The following is a 21039-nucleotide window of genomic DNA, read 5'->3' on the forward strand; positions in this document are numbered from 1 at the left end:
AGGTGTGTGCGGTTGCCGCGGTGGGTGGATGGTGGTGGGTACCCCTGGCTGGCAAATAGGGGGGCCCTCGGTGGGACCAAAATGATGGGTGACTGGATGCTTGTGCCTGGGGGCTATTTAAGGCAAGGATTTAACCCTGGTTTCACCTAGAAGAGGCACAAACTGAGCCACCTTTTTTCAGACCTCTGTGTGTGTGCCCCTCCCAGCCCCAAAATGACCCCAAAATGCCTTAAACTTTGAATGTGAGGGGGTGACAAGTGGTTCAAACAGCATCTGGCTATCTGCCTGCCCTGGGCAGGCTCATGAGCATTTGTGGTGGAGACAGCTTGGGTACTGATGATGTAAGAGGAAACATAGGGGGCTTGAGGGTGGCATCCCCCCTGCCAGCAGCTGGGCCTTCACCCACATGTTGCCCTGGGCTCTCCTTAGGGTTTTCTTTTCTGTGTGGGGCTGTTATAAGCAAAACTGGTGTCTGCCTGAACTGCTACATTCTTGCTGGAGCTGAAAGGCAGCAGGAAATCCCTGTTTCCACCCCATCTCATAGCTCACATGAGCAAAGCTCCATTTCTCCCTGCCTCCATCCCTACTCATTTCTTTCAGAATAACTCTCCTGGCCCCGCTCATAGCCTTGCCCATATTCCTTCTACCATGCATAAAATGACATTTCACCACCTTGTCACAGAGGTAAAGCTGATTTCTCACCTGCTTGGGGAGGCTGTGAGTGGTGGTGCTTTGCAAGGCTGGCTGGAGTTGCAGGAGGATGCTACCTGGATTATACCTCTTGCTACAGGAAGAGCTGGATGCCTGTTGCTTTCAAAAATGGATCATTTCATCCTGGTGTTTTATGGGGAGCTTTAAATTTAGGCAGATGTAGAGATGGTTTTTCTTTCCCTCTGGGCATTTTGGAAAGGATGCTGGATTTCCAGCAGGGTCCTGAAAGCAGAGAGTTGGTAGCAACAGGCTTCACAGGGGGCTTTGCAGGGGGTGAAAAGCTGCTGATCAAACACACTGTGATTTATTTCATTGCTTGCAGGCCACTAAAGCCATTTGGGACTTAACTTCCCATCCCAGAACCAGAGAGGATCTTGCTGGCAAGCCTGTGATGGACCCCTGGGCCCCAGCCCGGCTGCCCCAGCCCTGGGAGAGGCAGTCAGCCTGGGGGCCGTGGGGAGAGGTGCACCGAGGCCCACCACCGCATCCCGGGCAGCAGCTCCTCCGCCTGGGACACCCACCTCGGCCTGTCTCCTGGGACGGGGGCCACCCCCCCAGCCACTCCTGGGATGAGGGCCAACAGCCCCAGAGGGATGCTGCCCGCAGACCGGCATCTCGGGCTGAGCGCTATGAAAGCAGCTACTCCAACAGGCTGTACTCCAGGTGAGAGCTGCCCAACTTTGCAATGCTGGCACTGAGCCACCTCCTTGTAAACGTTCTTAAAACCAGATTTGACCATTTCACTGCTCTCCTGGGCTTGCGACACGGGTCCTGCCCTTGTAACTGCACAGAGGAAGCAGCAAGCAGCCTGGAGGAGGCAGTGCGTGATTAGGTGATGTCCAGCTATTAATGCAGCCAGTGACTTCTATATCTAAGGCTGTGTAGCAGTTGCAGCTCCCATTTCTTCTTACAGCTGTGACTTCTGCAGTTGCCATTTTACAGGCTTCATCTCGGTCCCAAGGTGTATTTTTCCTGCACGTTTGATGAAATGCAGTTCTTTTTTACAAAGTGCAAGGTGAACAATAAAAATACAAATGGTAATATAGGAGCTTGAAAGCTCAGCTGCTGCAACAGCGGAGGGTGGAAAGATAAAATGTGGGCTAGAGAATGCTCTCAGTGCCGAGAGCAAGCTTTGGGTGCTCCAGCAAATTTGGGCTGATTTGCCCAAGTTATTGCCCTCTGTGAGTTCTGGTGCCGACATGCAGGGTTTTGTGCTGAGGTTGTATGACGCTTGCACTGGGAAGGGGGGGGTGTTGCACAGGGCTGACTAAACCACTGTGTAAATTGTGAAGGGTTTAGGTATGCAAGCACTTGATGGGTGGTCTATGTTGGGGCTGAGCTCTGATGTCCCGGGAACCTGCTGAGCTGTGTGGTGAACACAGCAGCTCGAGCCTGGTGGAGAAGATGCTTTTGGGGGACCTCTCCTAAAACGTGGGTGAAATTTGGCCCTCAGGACAAGTCCACACCATCGAGCTGAAATTGGGCATCACCTGAAACTGCAGTGCACAACTTTCTCATAGATGGGAATGGGAAAGTATCCAAACTTCCTGCTGCTCCTTCCAGGCATGATGCAGGACCAATTTCTGGCCCTGCTGCTGAGCAGAGCACCTGAGCGAGGGACATGCTTTTATTTCCATCATCCTTTTTGCCTCCAAAGGTCCCATCTGGGGCATGAGTCTAGCCCTAGATGTGGTCCGGAACTTGCAGCGGTGCCCTTTCTCAGATTTAGTACGTCATGTTGCGTTTCAGGCAAGGATATGAAGACCCCCACTGGCAGTATCCAGCAGCCGGCTATGGGGATGACTACACCTACCAAAGCCACAAGCGGCAGCTGGTGGCCTGGCAGAATGACAGAGGTATGGGCTTATCCTTTGGGTCTGGGGATGGAGGGAACTTGCTTGCAGGAGAAGAGGTGATGCTTTCTCCTGGATGGGTTCTTCCCCCAGAGCTTGCACAACTCCAGGGCTTTCTCCTCCTCACACCATTCTCCCTGTGGAGCACCGTCCTCAGTTTGCACTCGGAAAATGTGAACGGGAACTAGCTGTACCCAAGGGAATGTTTGATCTTGATCTCTGTGGCTAAAACCCTGTGTCATTCCTGGTTCCAAGGTGAACTTGATGCTGATGGTGCTGTGTGATCTTGGTGGCCAGGGACTCATTTTTGCTGTTTGTGGAGTTCTTGGGCTGAAGAAAAGGGGAGGGAGTAAAGAGGAAAGGACATCAGCGCTGTGTTGGCAAATGTGCACAGGGCTTTATCATCCCTCCAATATGTTGGACTAATTTGTAAGCAAATGGGGTGTGCATGGAAAATTGCTTGACTCATTGCTTTTCTTTTGCAACTTCATTATGGCCTGTTGCTCTGGAGGGGCAATGCTAAATCTTGATTCTCTCCCTAGACCTGAGACAGGGAGAGTCTTACAGCAAGAGTACCAATTACCGGGACCAGCACTACTACAGGGGTTACCATCCCAACCTGGCCATGACCACCCTGGGACAGGACAGGTAGGAGTGGGGAGTCTGGGCATCACCTGGTGCAACCATCTGCTACAAAATTAGCAGGTTTGTGACTGGTGCCACAAATCTCTGACCTTCACGGTGTCTCCTTTTGCTCCTTCTGCAGGACACAGACCTATGGCTCCTATGATAAGGAGAGATATGTCTCAGCTGCCCAGCCTGAGTGTGCAGGGGGAGAAACCCTTGACAGTGACTCAGGAGAGGCCAGCAGCCAGCTTCGAGAGGTAACCTCGAGATGTGCAAGGGTGAAGGACAAAAGTATTGGGGATCTCCCAGAGATCTTGGGAGTAATCCATGTGTCTTTCCTCCAGCTGTGAAGAAGGCTGAAGAGAAAAGGGCTGCTTTGCTATGTTTTACTCGGTGCTTAACCATCTCTGGGGACTATTATAGTGGGTTATTAGTATTTATGAACTCTCCATCTGCTGGGCTGTTGTTCCTCCAGGCATGGGGCTCTGCACCACTCCTGCACAGGACTAAGAGCAGGACAAAAATCTAGGCTTGGTGGGGTGCTCTTCTGCATCTTCCCTAGGTAGCCAAAGCTGTGTGTTATTTTCAGCTCTGTCCACCAAGGTCTGCTCTATCACGCTTGTCCCGGTCACTGTGTTTTGCCAAGAGAAAACGAAAGATTAGGTCAAAGCTTCTGTGGTGGTTTTGCTCCTGGGCAATGCTTTTTTGGGTTCCTAAGCCCTGTCTGCTGGCTGTGTTGAGGAGTCCATGTTAGGGCTAGGAAGGCTGTTGGGCTAGACCAGTGGCTGATTTAAATTATTTTAAAAGCCATTGGGTATTATCAGGGTACGTGCCACAGTGAACCTACAGGGATGAAGAGAGTGAGCTGCTTGGGAATTGACTGTGCTCTGCTTCTCCCACTGGACACATTCACAGAGCAGCAGAGCCTGTACCACTGCCCTGGGAGCAGAAAAGCAGTGGTATCCCTAGTTCCTCAGTCAGGTTTGTGTTTTCTCCCTTCCTTGCAGCCCTCAGGCCAGCCCAGCCTGCTCATGCAGTACCGTGAGTCGGGGCTCAGCTCCAGTGGCTATGAGCTCAGCCAGTACATCCGTGATGGTGCTGACCACTACGACCCCACTATTTCAGGGACGTGGAGCCTGGCACAAGCAGGTGAGGTGTGATGGGGTCTGGCCTGCTCTGATAAGGCAGGAACAAGGAAATAAATGGCTGGAGTTAGGAGATTTGCTGTCCTGCAGTCTGGACCTTTCTTGTAGGAGGTTGTGCAGGCACAAGGCATGACTAGGAGAATATGGGGTGGGTGCATGGTCCTGTGGCTCTGCCCTGGTGGATGCAGGAGCTACCATGCATGCCTTCTGCTTTAGAGGACAGTTCTTGCGTAGAGGGTTCGGTGGAGGGTTACGTAAGTTGTGAGGGCCGGGTTGGGACCTGGTTGTGTCCTCCATACTGGAGGTTGTGTGGGGTCAGGGTGAGAAGACTCATGGTGGCCTGTGTGTCATTGCAGAGGAGCCCTTGATGTCCACCCCAGCCCCAGTGGTACCCTTCAAGTTCTCACTGCCACACGTTGCGGTGTGCTTTGGAGCTGGAGGCCAGCTGGTGCTGGTGTGTCCCCACAGCCCTGCCGAGGGGCAGCTAGCCCACGTTGAGCTACACAGCCTGGAGGTATGACACAGCCCAGCACCCCAGACTGCCCTCGGTCCCCTTGCTGGAGTGACTCCTTTTGCCCTGAGGAGACGACTCATCACCCGAACAGCCTCCTCAGACTCTTGAGTCTGCATTGTGCCAGCCTGTGTCTGGGCATTGCTTTCAGGATCTGCATCCTGCTCCTTCAGTTCCATAACTTTTGGCATCTGTGACCTGTTCAGTCTGATAGGGACTGATGTGGTCTATACCTCTCTGAAAGATAATTCTGCTCACCTTTCTGAGGCGCTCCAATACAGAGGCTGTATCCATCCCCTGGGCCTACAACAGCATTTCAGTCTCCTCTTTTGCCTTCCAAAGGAAGCAGATGCCATCTCAGCAGACATTTCTTTCCTAGACCTTAGCATTGGGGTCCCTGTGATGGTTTAGGGTCTATGTTCTTGGGGTTACCTTAAGACAGCACAGAGAATGGGTTCACCAGCACTGCTAAATGCTTGGCCAAGGCACTGATTTTCAGCTGGAGTCCAGCTGCTGAATTTGCTCTTTGTTTTTTAGGTAATCCTTCATGACATGAAAGAGCTGAAGGAGCTACAGGCCTTCCCGGGGCCCCTGGTCAGGTATGCTGCACCAGCAGGTCCAGGAGCTGTGTCCTCCTGGCTGTGCTGGCATTGCTGTCCTGGGAGCACCTCTCCTTTGGGAGAAGATATGAGCTCAAGGCAGGCTTTAGGGTCCCCATGGTTTTGAGATATCTGCAAAGGCCAAGTCTAGGTTCAGATTGGGAGCCCAGCCACTCTGCTGAGGTGTAGGTTGGTTTGGATTGTGGGAGATAGCTTTTCTGAATATTCATAGGGTGTGTGCGTTTAGTGTGGTTTGTATGTCTGACGTTATTTTGTACTCATGACCCAGAAGACTGATTCTGGGGAGATCTATTTGGATGTCTAAAACCCTGGGTCAACCTGTGGTTTAGCTTTTCCTAAGGCATTTGTCCCCTGAGACTGTTGAGCATGACAGGGTCAGACGCAGTGTGCACCTTCATCCAGTGTGAGCCTGGGAATGAATCATGGTGTATTGCATCAGGTTGTCTCTCTATTGTACTGGTTACACCAGCATGTCTTCTGGTCACTTGTAACCAAAGTGGGGAGAGAAAAGGAGTGTGCAAAAGGAGGAAAACCAGAGAAGAAGAGCTGCATATGCCCAGAAGCTGGGTAGAAGACCTAGAGGCTACCACTTGTGCTGAAGGGGATATTGGGAATATCCATATAATACGTTGGTGTAATTGAGTGAGGATCAGCATCTCCCTCACTGATCCCTCTCCCCTGGCTGATCTTGTCTGCCAGCTACCTTCTCTTTCCAACTGTCTGATTTTATTTTTTTTTTTATTGTATGACAGCAGTTCTGCCCGGTTCACACATAGCTTAAAGGCTTCTGCTTCTGTTTCAGACCCAAAGGGTTTGTGTGGTCACAAGCATGTCTTCCTCCCTGCACTGTGCCAGTTAATCAAAGATACTGCCTGTATTGTGCCTGCTGCTACAGCCTTGGATATCCATGGCTGTAACAGCAGTGCAGCTAAGCAAAACTGAGGCTCTTCTCAGATGGATGGATGAAAGTATTATCAGGAGGGCAAAGAGAGTTTGCACTCCTGAAACACAGAAATCTGCAAAGAGTCATAATGATGATGAAATTTAAGCATTTTTGATCTTAGTGTCCCTAGGGTGGTATGTGGTTGTTGACACAGGATCTTCTCTGTCTCTCACTTTGTGTCTTTGGCATACTCATCAGTGAACCTGGGGATGCTCTGAGTCTGAATGATGTCCTAGATTGCCTTGGTTTCTTTTGATGCCTTTCTTTGCTGCTGCAGGGAAGATCTGCACAAGGTAAATGTGATGGCATTCTGCCAGCAGAAGATAGCCACAAGCTGTGATCTCTCAACACAGAGAGGCAGAGATTCAGCTCTCCTCTGGAAACTCCTGGTCCTCCTCTGCCAGCAGAATGGGGTAGGTGTCCCATGGGAAGGAGCTGACTCTCTTGTTCTTAGAAGTGGAACAGTTTATATGCCTCTTGTGTGCCTCTTGATCCAGTTGCTCTTTTCAGAGGGGTGTACCTTAAAAGCACCCCATTCCCACAGTAACATCGATCTGTTTAATATTGCCTGGATATTTGGAGCAAACCCTTCTCCTGGATTGCTTTTCATTCTTGTGAACTACCAAAAGCTCAATGCCACAGCAGCTGTGAAAGGGACTGTTGCCACCTTCATCGAGGAGCCAGCATTTATGATTAAAAGGGGATTATTCCCTTAATCCACTTAAATCCACCCAATATAATCTGTGGCTCCTTCTTGGAAGCAGACGAATGTGATCTTTGGAGCGAGTGCTGTGAAAGGTCTTGTTAGTTCTGCTGAACCCTTTGCCCTCCAAAACTGTGTGCTGGTGGCCAAGTCTGGTCTTGCTGGGGAGGTGTGCTGGGATGAGGATAGGGTGTTGGACTGGAATAACCATCAGCCTTCACTCATGGGGCAGCCTCCATGGATTTCGCTCTTCACTTTCCCTTTTGCAGTCCATGGTGGGCTCAGACACGGCCGAGCTGCTGCTGAAAGACTGCAGGCACCTGGAGAAGTACAAGAGGCAAAGCCCCATGGCAAACGTTATTGGCCTTACAGATGATGAGTGGATGGCGCGTCAGCCGGGGACACTGGACCTCATCACGGGGGAAGTCCCTCCCATTGTGGAGACGCAGGCACAGATAGTGGAGAAGTTCACCAAACTTCTCTACTATGGCAGGAAAAAAGTAAGTGATGGGTCAGATCCAGGACACAGGGCTGACTTTTGTGGTATCAATACTGTAAGCTGCTTGCACTACAGGGCTTATGGCAGTGATTTCCCACCACTGGGAGCTGGGATGGGGCCCTGAAAGAGGCATAGGCTTTTACCAGCACTGCAGGTTTATTTTGCAGCTATGTGAGCATGTCCAGAGAAGGGCAATGAAACTGGTGCAGGGTCTGGAGCATGTGTCTTATGAGGAGCAGCTGAGGGAACTGGGGTTGTTTAGTCTGGAGAAGAGGAGGCTGAGGGGAGACCTCATTGCCCTCTACAGCTACCTGAAAGGAGGGTGCAGAGAACTGGGGATGAGTCTCTTTAAGTAATAAGTGTCAGGACAAGAGGGAATGGCATCAAGTTGCGCCAGGGCAGGGTTAGACTGGCTATTAGGAAGAATTTCTCTCCGGAAGGGGTTGTTGGGCGTTGGAATGGGTTGCCCAGGGCAGTGAGGGAGTCCCCATCCCTGGAGGGGTTGAAGAGTTGGGCTGACCCAGCGCTGAGGGATTTGGTGGAGTTGGGAACTGTCAATGTGAGGTTAAGGGTTGGACTGGATGATCTTTGAGGTCTTTTCCAACCAAGATGATTCTGTGATCTCAAGGGACACCAAAGGCACAGGTGGAGGGAGGAGGGTTGGATGTGGAGAAGCTTGGGTGCTCAGCCTGGGATCCCACAGTGGGGGCCTTAAGAGCTAACAGGCAGCACAGACCTGGGACTCCCAGAAAGACAATATTACTCTGAAGGTCCCAGTTCTTGCCATCATACAAGGTAGAAAAATAGAGGGGCCTTTGTGATGTGGAAGAGATTTTGGAGGGTTTTAGTTAAAACCAGAGCAGTCATCAGAGCTTGTCTCTGAGCTGGGTGAGCAGAGGGTCCCTTGGCAGCTGAGGAGGGTGGGGACGTTAGTGCAAACTCTTTTTCTTCTCTATTTTGGCTGCAGGATGCTCTGGTCTGGGCCATGAGAAACCAGCTGTGGGGCCATGCCCTCTTCCTTTCCAGCAAGATGGACCCTCGAACCTACAGCTGGGTGCTCACCGGGTAAGTTGGAGAAGCTAAAGTAAGGTCTGATTCTCTGTGACTGGCTTTGCCAAGTGTGTTATCCCTTCAACTGCCCTCAGCCTTCAGCACTGAAAAAAAGAGCATTGATTTCAGTTGGACCTTCTCAGAGAGGGCAAAGAGAAGAGGGGGCATCCATCCAGATGGGCCTGAGTTCTTTGGACATCCTGAGAACAGGAGAAAACAAGTGGGGTATGGAAAGCAGAAGGAAAGCCATTCCCTTGAGATGTGGGGTGGATTTATTCTGAGTGTTTGGTTTGCCCCTGCTGCCCTAGCAACCATCAGGGTAGGGGGAGCTAAGCCATCCTCACTGTGATCCTTCCTGGTCTGGATTGTTCATCCCACTTATATGATCATTTTCTGGTGGGATTAACATACTTAGTCTGGATCAGGTTGATCCCTTAGGGGAGAATTAAACAGAAATTTTGTCTTGTGCAAACTGAATCCTTTTAAGGAGGTTTTATCCAGCGTTGTCCTGGAGACTTGCCTGCTCTGGAGGTAATGCAGATCATCAGCTTCGCGGGCTGATGTTCTTTTCTGCCTTCTCTTAGAAGTCCCTTGGGATTTCCTGGGGTGTTTGGGATATGCCCTTGGAGGTGAATGAGTGTTTGGAGTCCTGGCATGACAGCCCTATCTCTGCTGTCTCCTCACAGGTTCACCAGCACACTGGCCACCAATGACCCCCTTCAGACCCTCTTCCAGCTTATGTCGGGAAGGATCCCTCAGTCAGCGCTGGTCTGTGAGCAAGAGGCTGGCCCCGGCATGTGTACCCCTGTGATGTCACCTGCCTGTGACATCCACCTTGTAGTGACCATCTCTGCTCACTTTCACTCTCCTCTTGTCTCCCTCCAGTGCTGTGGGGATGTCACGTGGGGAGACTGGAGGCCACACCTGGCTGTAATGTTGTCCAACAAGGTAGGAGACATGGAGCTGAATCACCGAGCCATCATCACCATGGGAGACACTCTGGGTGAGCCAAGGCCATTGTGAGCAGTTATGTTCCCACTGCCTTGTAATGGTGGGTGGACATGCTGGTGTGAATGTACATTGGTGTTGAGGTGGGGGGTGCGTGTCTGTACACCCAGAGCTGCAGTGCCTGTGTGGTGGCAGGGATGAGGGGTTGATAGATTCTCCTGCCTTTCATGCTGGCAGATAAGTCAGGCTTGGGCACAGCCATAGCTGCTCTCTTGGAGGCACCTGGAGCAGCTGGACCTGGGGAGCGCATCTGTAACTGTGGGAACTGAGGCTTGTTCCTGGTGGCAGGGACTTGGGGATTTCATGCCAATAATGGCACCCTGCAGAGTTGAAGCTAGAGCTGGACCCTACTCAGGCTCTCCTGGTCCTACTACAAAACTGAAACCCTCTCCTAGGTACAGAAAGAAGCAATTGGGGAAAACAGACAAAAAAGAGGGAGAAGGTAGAGATCAGGGTCTGCATGGACAGGGAAGAAAAGTGGGGCAGTTGGATTTGGGTTTTCATGTGAGCTGGGAGGCCCCCAAAGCAATGCTGAGCACACAATGACCTCTCTCTCTCTGGACTAAATGTTTGTCTTTTTTACCTCCCATCTAGCTGGCAGGGGAGCAGTTGAAGCAGCTCATTTTTGCTACCTGATGGCAGATATTCCTTTCAGTTACTTTGAGGCGAAGGCAGACCGCATGGTTCTGCTGGGCAGCAATCACCGGTGAGCAAGCCCAGGAGGCAGTGCTCTTGCCAGAGCGAAGTGTCCTACCTTCTCCCCATCCCAGGGATCTCATTGATATGCAAAAGCAATCCCTGTTTGTGAGTTTTTAGTGCTCTTATTGTGAGCTTTGCTCTGGGCCTCTCCAGCTGCAGACTGGCACAGCGGTGGAGCTGTGAATCTGTGTGTGGGGCTGTCTGGGGAGAGAGGTCTGCTCTTGCTTGCTGAATCTACCCCTCTCTTCTGTAGTCAGGCATTCACTCAGTTTGCCAGGACAGAGGCCATCCAGCGGATGGAAATCTTTGAGTACTGCCAGCAGCTACGACAGCGTGAATCCTTTCTGCTTCCCTTCCAGGTAGTGGAGATACACAAACACATTTGGTGACCTGTTCCTAAACATGCATCCATACTTCTGAAGCCAGGGATTCAGGCTGCTCTCCAAGGCTTGTCCCCTCACTGGGCTTTGGGAGCAATGGGGAGGCTGTCCTGGCTGAGGGGCTCCTCCAGGGCAGGGCTTTGGGCAGGGTTAGGGGCAAGGTGTGTTTGATCAGTGCTTGCTCAGGTCTGGTTGCCTTCCTACTCTCTGGGATTATAATAGGTAGGCTTTTCACATGCCTGCTGCCTTGGGTGCTGCACAGATGGGGTGGATAAATGAAGGTGGTGGGTGGCGTCCTCTCCCTGCTGCCTGTCTGCTGGCTGGGGCTGGCCTGGCCTTGTGACAGCGCTGTGGTTTGGGGAGCGAGGCTGGATGGCCCTATGTGGATGGGTGGGGGTGCCCCTAAGTTGCAGGTGACCTCTGGGTGATGAAACCCATGATCCAGGGTGCTCTGAGTCATGCTAGGATGATGCCCATGCCTGTGGGTTCTGTCATGGCCTATCTCCTTGCTCACCTATTATGTCTTCTCTGCTTCCCTCCCCCGAGGTGTACAAGCTCCTCTATGCCTCTCGCTTGGCTGACTACGGGCTCCCAGCCCAGGCCCTGCAATACTGCGAGCAGATTGCCACTGCACTCCTGGGCCAGGATCTGGCCAGCCACCCCATCCTGGCCCAGCAAGTGATGAAGGTGAGTCTTGTATCCCCTGCATCCTTGTTAGGGTGTGATACCCATTCAGCACCTGGTGTGGTGGGAAACATTCTCGGGTTTCCCATGGCTGGGGGTGCTTGTCATCTCTGAGCAGCCCCCCAGGGTTTGCTGCCTGGTGTGTGCCGAGTACAGCAAAGCCAGCACCTCCATGGATTTAGGGTAGAAAACAAAGGAATTGCAGTAACTGCCAAGTAGGAGAGAGTTATTTGGAAGAAAATGATGTATTTTATTCTGGAGAGACATCTAAATGGCACCAACTTAAGAAGCTGAAGTGTGAGTGCTTGACATTGCCCCTCCGGCACATCATACCATAATTTACCTGACAGGGGCTCTTTTGGGGTGACAGTGAATCGGAGCATGTCCCAGCTTGTAGCACTGAGTCCAGCTCCTCCGCTTTGTGAGTGGGGCACTGGGGCAGGGAGGGGTGAAGCAAAGTGTCCCAAGTCCCCTGGGTAGGTCAGGCTCTTGGGAGAGTGGGTCTGCCCACTCCATGCACATCACCAGGGCAGTGCTGAGGCTGCTTAAAGCCTTCCTCTGTCAGGAGGACAGCAAAAGCCACAGAGCTGTGATATGAGAGGCAGCAAGGATGCCTGTCTGAAGTGGGGGCTGCAGAAATAGTCCAAAATTTGGCTTGCGCAACCCCCCAAACCCTGTTGTCAAAACCTATTTAATGTCTAACAGCCTCTCAGATCTGCTGTTCTGCTGGGGATAATGCTTCTCCTGGGAGAACACACTTTCATCTGAAAAACTAGTGCATTTGTAGACGCTCTTGTCTTTGATGTTTTAGACTGTGTTACAAATTATGATACAGATTAGTGGTTGATTAAGACTTCCCCTCTTTTGAAGCTGGGGACGATATACAACCAGGTGCTGGTTCATTAATATTGAATCAAAGTGCACATTAGCTTTTGGATTAAACATTCCCCCCGTTTAGGAGTAATCATGCTTATAATTTCCTCTTTCCTGCAATTGATTTAGGAGGAACACATGTGTGTTTGCAAAGAGATGGGACAGTGGGTCTGTAGGTAGTGCAAGCTTCTGGCTGGGTGTTGGGTTACTCTGCTCTCCATGGCCAGTCTCTGTGGACAGTGCAGCTGCATGGGTCATCTCTAGGTGTAATCTCCTGGAGTTAGAAAGTGTGTTTTGTGCTGATTTGGACATTGTCTTAAAAAACTTTGGGAATAGGAAGAACTGGCTGATGGGGACTGGTGGGGGGGGATAGCCAAGACTTGTGTGGCTCAGCTGCAATGTCACCTCTGGACAGCTTGTGGTGGCCCTTGATGTGGCAGCCTCATAGAAAACGTAGAAGATAAATGAGCGTGAAGGAGCAGGGAGGGAGCTTTATAAATGCCTGAGAAATGGGTCTATACCAGTAAGAGAAAATTCAGTAAAGACTCAGATAAGGAGCGGTGCTTTGAGTGTCATTTCCCCTCATCCAACTGTCTTAAAACTGGACAAGCCTAAGCAATTTGTCCAGACTGGGATTTAGCTCTGCGGGGAGCCCTCCACCTCACCCTGGGCTGGTGGGATGAGTCACCCCAGAAGAGCCTGTTGCTCTGCTTAGGGTAGCTGGAGCCTCATGTCATTATGATGGCTGCAGCCAAGGCAGCACAGACCCTGCTCTTGCAGGAGAAATTAAGCACAGAGCAGCAATACTGCTGAGAGGGACCTGGGGGAGATAGTGGAACATGGAAAAAATACCAAGCAGCAGCAGCAGCTCGATAACAGGATGCTCTTGCAAAAAAGGAAAAAAAAATCCAATGTTATAATGTTGTTCTGGGCTGTGAGAGCAAGAACGGCATGTGTGAGACAAGGAGGTGATAATCCCCCCATGCTTGGGTCTCGGGGGTCTTGGCTGAGGCACCGTGCTGTGTTTGGGACACTGCGTTCAGAGACAGGGACAAATTGGAGCAAATGCAGAAGAGAAGAGCAGGTGTGATAAGAGATTGAGGGGAAATGACCTCTGAAGAAGGCCTCAGGGTTATTTTTTCCAGGCAAGATACACTGGGGGAGGAAGGGGTATGGGGGATGTGATAACAGCCCTCTGGCATGCAGGAGGCTGCTTTTCAGGGGTTGGCGCCTGACTGTCCCTGCAGCTTCTGTGGGAGCAGGAATCAAGAGGCTTAATTTGCAGTAGGGAAGATTTCACTTAGATATTAAGAAAAAGCTCTTTAGCTCTAAGGACATTAAACATCAGGACAGGCTGGGGAGTCTGTGAAATCTTCTCCTTGGAGATTTGTAAGTGCAAATCAGACAAACACGGGCTGGTGTGGGCACACAGGATTTTCCTGAGCACTGGCAGATAGATTAGGTAACCTCAGAAGGTCCCTCCCAACCCTGCATTTCTGTTGTTTTCTGTGTGGTTATTAGTGATGGTAACACTTGTTGCAAAGCCAGGTGAGAAAACAGCTGGGTGAGCCCTCAACTCTAAAACTACCAGCTCCCATCCATTCTTGTAAGGTAGGTGAGAGATTGATGCACAGTCCTGGGAGCTGGGCTTGTTTCCAGGGTTCCTGGTGGGATGTCCTGCAAACCTGCTGGTGCTCCGGACTGGCTGTTAAGTGGGATTAAAGGTGCTCAATTCCCTCAGAGGAGAAAATGATGGTAGTGGTTACCTGCCTCTGATGAAAAGAGACTGACATTGATACTTTGACATCTCTAGGGAGGTAGCTGAGGTGGCTCTACTGAGAGTTACTCTGCAGGGCACAGGATGAGCCAGCACCTCTCTGTGGCAATGCAGGAGAGGGAGTAAGTCTTGCACAAGACGCTGGTATTACTTTTACCCCTGTATTATGAAGTGCAGCTCTGGCGCTATTTTCCCCTGTGCCTGTGACTTGGCCATGTGCAATTGCCGCAACGGTTGGTCTCTTCCCTGTGGAGATGAGATTGTGATGAGCTCTGTTGCCCTCCTGGCTCCACAGCTTGCCGAGCGGCTGAAGCTCTCTGACCCTCTGCTCCAGGAGATGCCGGAGCAGGACCAGATGCTGGAGCCTGACTGGCTGGTACAGCTCCGAGCCTGCTGCCGGGAGTGGGAGGTAAGGAAGAGAGGGGGTGGGTGCTGTGGGACAGCTGGTCTGTGTGGGGGTTTGTCTGCAGGAGCATCCTCTTCCTCTGCCCTGAATCTGAGTGGACAGGTATGGAGATTTGAAGGCTGTTGTTACCCAGATGCCTTTTCCCTTGGCTAGTGAGCTCAGAGGTGCAGTCTCTGCTGTGGGACCTGCAGCTTCAGCAGGAGCAGGGCGGTTGCAGATCCCGAGGGTGTAAGCAGCGAGGGCTAAAGAGCTTTGCACAGGGCAAAATACTCCTTGTCTTGGCTCAAGGAGGGCAGTCAGGGATGGCGGGTAAATGATGATCTCCTCTTGCAGTAAGGATGTTGCAGAGGATACTGGTGAGGCATCACCTTGCAGACATGTGCTCTCAAGTCCTTTACCTGGGTTCTGATTCTTGGATTAATGCTCTTCATTCAGGTTTCATGTCTGCTTTTGGTTTTGTGCCCTTTTCTGCCTCCAGTTTCCTCTCCTGCCCGCTCTCACCAGGGCGGTGATGCTGCAGCTCCCTTCACTTGCAGGGGAAGAGCTGGTATGAGTCTCACCTGTAACCTGGGCTCCTACAGCTCAGGGCGGGTTGTGACCCCCAGCCCCACCAGCACCGTGCTTTCCTTTATACTGGTTTTGTGGCTGCCTTAGTCTTTGACCTGTACCACCCCCTTTTCCATCTGTTTTATCACATTTTCCCTCTGACTCCTTGCAGGTGAAAGATGACCCTGCTCCAGAGGTGACACCTACTCAGCCAGGGCTCTCCTGGGCTGCCGCATCAATGGAAGGTAAAGAAAATGATGCAGCAGGTTGCAATGATCGCAACGGGCTTCTCCATGTGCAGAGCTGTGCTGCCGCGAGCTGGGAGGCAGCTCCCTGGAGAATTTCTCAGTAGCTGCTCCTTGCTCCTTACATCTCCCCAGAGCTCAATTTTGCTTCTGCCTAGACACATAGCTCTAGTGTGGGGCTGCCAGGGATGAGCTGCAAACCGAGGGTTGATACTTGTGCCCTCCATACAAAGTCTAAGTAATTTGGCCTAATTACCACAGCTTTGGGAGTCCCTGTGGGCACTGCAGGAGGAGAAGCGGGACTGGGGGTGGGTGGCTGGATGAAGCACGTACCTCCCGGCTGAGCCTTGGGGTAGACAGCCTGGTTCCCAGGCAGGCCTCTGAGGATGCAAATTGGAGCTGAACTAAAGAGATTTCACACTTGCAAAGATTTGGGTAGGAGCTCATCCCTCTGCATGCCAAGGCTGCACGCAGCATACCTGTTGGTGAAGCCCCAGCCTTTCCCCTTCCCCACCACCTCTTTCATCCCTCTGCTTTGCCTCTTGATGACTCCAAGAGTCCCCTCTCTAGTGACAGTCCACCCAGAGGGTCAAGAGACATCAAGATGAGGACACGAGCCTCCCGTGGGCGGCTGTCAAGGGAAGGGCTGGATAGTTTTCCTTTCCTAGCCGGTCCATTGGGATGCTTCATGAAGAAGTCAGAGGCTGTTGACCCATTGGCGTTGCTTCACAGCCATCAGCAGGATGCCCCGCCACAGCTCCTTGCTGTTGCTCTGATCTAGCTTTCTGCTGGGAACACCAGCACCAATGGGTGGAGAATAAGGGCTGATGCAGACAGGATAAAACATGACAAATTCCTCCAAGCCATTTCTTCCTATCAGCTTTCCCTGCTGCTGCCAAATGCCTCTTCAAAGAGCTCTCCCAGGCAGTAAAAAAGATCATCAATCCTGATTGCCTTCTGCTGCTATCAGGGCTGCGACTATGATCATCCCTCCCTGGAAAAAAGTCACAGATATGACAGGATGGCTTCTTCAAGTAGCCAGATCTGCTCCATGTAGTCTCTGCAACTCTCTTTCCTGATGCTTGGCTCTTTTGTTCATTGAGAAGGCCATCTTAAGTCACCATTTGAGGGGCCTGCATGCAGATAAAGCTGGCTTGGTGCTGAATCCACCCATCTTGGAAAGACAAAGCCCAGATGAAGGTGCCAAGCTGGGATTCATGTGGTCACAGCAATCTCCCTCTCCATCCTTACAGTCTGGGCTGTTCTTACTGACTTTTTCTGGCTGAGCCTGCCGGACAGCATCCATCCTCCTCTCTGAGGATCTTGAGCATCTCCAGGCTATGCAGGAGCAGCTTATGGGTGTGAAGCCAACCCAAGGCATGATGGAAGTGATGCTGGCAGCAAAGCCAAGGGTTTTGTAACACTGCATCCAAGAGGTGCCATACTCTGTCCCCAGGCTCAGATCCATGGAGTCTGGGTCCTGCCTGGCCATGACTCATGGTGAAGGGAGAGAAACTTCCCAGTGCCCAGCATGTTTCTGGCTGGAGACTGCAGAGCTGGAACAAGCAGGACACGCACCTGGGACCAAAGGCAGCGTGCTGCCTGCACCATGTCTAACATCAGACAGAGCAATGTGTGTGTGTGTGTGTGTGTGTGTTAAATAAAACAAGCCCCACTTGCTCAACTCTCCTTTCAAACAAAACAAACCACAACCCTGAATAAATCTGCCTAAAGCAAGAAACTCATCTGTGGGCACTGCTGTGGAAGGCTGCAGCTTTGCAGTGCTCAGGGTGTGCGGCAGGAGTGGAAGCAAAGGCTGGAGGCACTGGGGTCCTTTGAACTGCTGGTGTGTGCTGCTCGTGCTTGGTCTCTGCTTCTATAGAATTCCTCTTCTGAATTTGTTTGCAACCTCAGGCATGTTCCCAGGAGGTTTCTCACTGGTCTTTCACAGCCCATCTTCCTTGAGGCCTCTGAAAGAACCTGCTGCCACACAGTGCCCTACCTCCTCCCTCACCTTCGTGTGGTCCCTGGGGTCCCTCCTCACCTCCCGGCTCCCACTGATGTATAATGGAAAAGGCAAGAATTCTGTGTAACAGCTCGATGAAATTACAAACATCGGAGTAAACTCCTGAGGTGTGGGGTTTTGTGATTGGTGGTTTTTGTTTTTTTTTTTTTCTTTTGCAGATGGAGAGCCTGGCCCCGAGCTTCCGCCAAGTGAAGGCTACAAGTATGACCAGTGGTACCAGCCTGTGCCACCCCAGGGACCCAGCTCCCACAAGGATCTGTCTTTCCAGCCCCCAGTACCTGCTCAGGTTGCAGCATTTCCACTGCTCAGTGTTGGGCAAGAGCTGCAGCCCCCTGTGCTTGGCCCAGGGATGGCCACCCCTCCAGGAGGGGATTTTGCTGAGCCCTCTCTGCAGGTGGTGCCACAGGCAGGTAAGTGCTCCAGCCTTGTTTCTATGCAAAAATGCCTGTCCCCGGTTAGTAGCAGTGGGATGGGGTGTCCCTTGGGGAAGTGCTGTCCCCTACAGCATACGTGCCACTTCAGACACTGCTCCCTGCCAGTGCTGCCTTCACTTGGCACCTTGTTTCCCTCCAACCTTGCCTAGGTGTGGAGCCATGCGTGTCCCAGCACCATGCATGCAAACTGTCCATGGCTGCCCTGGGCAGGTGGTGCTTCATTTTTGGCAGACCTTGCCCCAAGCAGCAGGGGAGGGCAGCTGCAGGTCAGTGGCAGTGCTGCCACTTCCCTGCCAGGTGGGAAAACCAGGTTGACATCCAGCATTGCGAGGCAGGTTTCTGAGATGCACCAGTGCAGCACCTCATGTCCCTGGTGCTGGCAGGGACAGGGACCAGAATGGCCTTTTGAATGTCTTGGGGGAACATCTTGGACATGTGGCCTCACTCTGGAGTGGGGTGATAGAAGCACTGAAAATCCCTCTGAGACATGGCAGGAGGTCCTTGGGCCAAACCCTGACTGCGTCCTTCCCTCTGCTCCACAGGAGAAGCTGGGGAGCCCTGGAGCACCCCGCTGTCCCTGGGGGGGGTGCAGCCATCTCTCCCAGCAGAGCAGGTGAGTCAGAGGGGTTAGGGAGACCATCCCGTTGGGGATCCCAGGGGCACTTGGGACTCGATGGCTCATCCTTCTGTGCACTTAACTTGCATAGAACCCCCCCATCATGGTGCCGGCCGTCCCCTCAGGGGCCTGAAAGGTTAGGGTAGCCCTCTCCAGCTTCCTACCTCTGGGACCATGGGCTGTCTGCTGCATCCTACTGTGGGCGCTATCCTCCCCTGCCTGCTGTGTAAGGGATGTGGGGGTCCCTGGGGACTGTAGCCATTAAACCTGGCATGGAAGAGTCCCAGGGATGCTCTGATCATGCTTGGGGTGGCTCCTCTGGGAACACCAAGTGGCAGCTCCAGTCTCTGGTGCCAGGAGGAGTTAAAGGCAAGGGCTCGGACCATCTCAGAGAGCTCCACCATCTCCTTGGAAGATGACAGCCGACCTTCCTCAGAGAGCGCAGCTGAAGACACTGCTGAAGAGCCAACACTGACAGAGGCAGTGAAGCCGGGTGAGGAAAAGGTGAGCATGCCAGAGCTGACATGAAGCCTTGTGCTCTGAGCTTGTCTGTCTGTCCTGACCTGGGAAAAACTGCCTGCTCCCAGCTGGTATGGGGAGCATCTGGGTAGCTGTGGCATCCTCCCCTTCTCATCCATTTCCATTGACTGTGACAACCTCCATTCCCCAGAGCTCTGGATTCAGGTGGTTTGGCTGGTTTCGGTCAAAGACCACCAAGGAAACGTCTCCTAAAGCTGTGTCTGAGACATCCCTGGACTCCCCCACACCGGGACTGCAGGTAGGGGACGAAAGGCTGTCCTGTCCCCAGGTGACACACGGGGTTACAGCCATGGGGACAGGTGACACATCTCCCCCTTCACCCACTATGCATGGCCATAACCATTCTGTGTGGAGATAAGGCGGGACCAGGAGTGCTTTTAGCCTGGAAGTGAATCTTTGATTAATAATAATCATAAATTTATAAAGCCTCTTTGATCTTGGAGGTCCTCTGAGTGCTTGGTAAACTCTGTAGAGATTGCTTGCCCTCCGCCAGAGTGGAAAGCAGCAGCAGCTGCGAGCAGCACTGCTCAGACAGGTTGTAGGAGATGAAGGGAAGGAAAAACCTCTTTAACTGGAAGTGCAGCAGAGACAGGGAAGCAGATATGTGTCGTTACCCCAGTCCTGGCTGAGTCCTTGGGGTGCCACATCCTCAGCTGCAGCTGGACGGTGGGTCTGGAGGCAGATGTTAGAGTGAGATCTACCTCTGGAAGTTTCCTCCTGGTTGAGAAAGACCTACAGTCCAGGAGCAGGAAATTTTGAGAAATTCTTCCAAAGGTAGGCAGAGATGAGGTACAGAGGGGTACCTATGGACGCTGGTGGCCCTTTACACTGTACACAAGCTTGGTGCCCAGCCTTCTGGCTAATTTTAAGTTCTCCAGGTGATTTAGCTTTGTGACAGGAGTCGCTTGGCCTCACCCTGCAGTTCCTCCTTAGCTTGGGTGCCTGCAGCTCTTGGGGTACCTCTCCATCAGGATGGGTGTGTAGTGGTACCCCAAAAGCATGGTGTGATATCTTGTACAGAGGTCTTCTCACCATGCAAGGAGCTGCTCTAAATGGGTGGATGTCATTTCAGGATCGGACGTCGCCATCCCCGCCCGATGCCCCTCTGACAGCTGGGACAAGTCCTTTGGCTCAATCTATCTCCAGAAACCCCGGTAAATGCTGTGTGGGTTCCCTCTCCCCATCAGCCTTTTAGAAGCTGCTGCTCTTAATTTTAAGGGGTGTTTTTTCTGTGGTTGTTTTTTTGTTGTTGTTGTTGTGTACCCCTGGAGAACTACAAGGTGAAAACACTTTTCCTGTTATGCCAGTGTCCATTGAGATGAAAGGCTCGTGGAGTGCAGATGATGGGGAGTCAACAGGAGAGCAGGTGAGGAGAGGAAAGGGGTGTATTCATGTGTGATGGGGGTGGTCCAGGACACCTCTGCTTGGCGTGGCTCTGAAATTGGGGGTTGGCTGTTAAGTTTCTCTCCTTTCACCGCTTCCAGACTGGCTCCCATGACTCACCCCCACTGGTGGGGACAGTACCTCTCTTCAACCCTGTCCAGGTCTCTCAGGTGAAAGCATCATCCTGGGGTGTTGCTGGGTTGCCCTGGGGGTGGCTCCTGGCTTTTTTTTTTTTTTTTTTTTTTGGGGGGGGTGTGTGTGACTCCTGTTTTTGGGGTTGATGTCAGATTGCAGGCAACCTGCTATGGGTGAGGGGATATAGGGGATGCCCACCCTGGGTATAAGGGTTTGGTGTTTATAAGGAAATAGATTGGGGGAGGACAGTGATGGGGAGGGTGTGATAGAGGAGGGAATGGTTGGGGGTTGCTTATGGTTGCTTCACGTTTTGGGGTACAACCCTCTCTTACACCATCCTCTGCTTCCCAGCTCACTGCTGCCTCTCGACCCAACCAACCCAGGCTACTATCCCAGCGGCGCTACCCCCCTGCTCTGTGATTGGAGATGTCTGGGGAGGGGGGGGGACAGAAATCAATGCTGTTTTTTAAACAAAATGGTGTTTGTGATTATTTTGATGTGGGGAGGCAGTGGCTGGGGCCACCAGCCTCTGCCACCAGGTTAGGGAGTTAAATGATATAGAATGGGGGTGTTAGGGGGTTAAATGATATAGAATGGAGGTGTTAGGGGGTTAAATGATATAGAA

General features: G+C 52.1%; 1 protein-coding gene across 1 annotated transcript; it reads left to right on the forward strand.

Moving 5' to 3' along the window:
• Window positions 1-1102: 1102 nt before the first annotated feature.
• LOC113482908 (protein transport protein Sec16B-like) lies at window positions 1103-20876 on the forward strand. The gene is made up of 25 exons (XM_026854017.1): window positions 1103-1374; window positions 2461-2567; window positions 3107-3212; window positions 3331-3448; window positions 4199-4345; window positions 4698-4850; window positions 5385-5446; window positions 6688-6823; window positions 7383-7613; window positions 8580-8677; window positions 9349-9430; window positions 9548-9665; window positions 10265-10376; window positions 10623-10728; window positions 11296-11436; window positions 14379-14492; window positions 15208-15280; window positions 17465-17716; window positions 18283-18353; window positions 18714-18860; window positions 19027-19134; window positions 19969-20050; window positions 20168-20247; window positions 20402-20449; window positions 20766-20876. The coding sequence occupies exons 1-25, from the start codon at window positions 1103-1105 to the stop codon at window positions 20832-20834; spliced, it is 3033 nt and encodes a 1010-aa protein (XP_026709818.1). The 3' UTR covers window positions 20835-20876.
• The last annotated feature ends 163 nt before the right edge of the window (window positions 20877-21039 follow it).

The sequence above is a fragment of the Athene cunicularia genome (genome assembly GCF_003259725.1).
Source record: "Athene cunicularia isolate RWA chromosome 8 unlocalized genomic scaffold, athCun1 chr8_part1, whole genome shotgun sequence".
Lineage (NCBI taxonomy): Eukaryota > Metazoa > Chordata > Aves > Strigiformes > Strigidae > Athene > Athene cunicularia.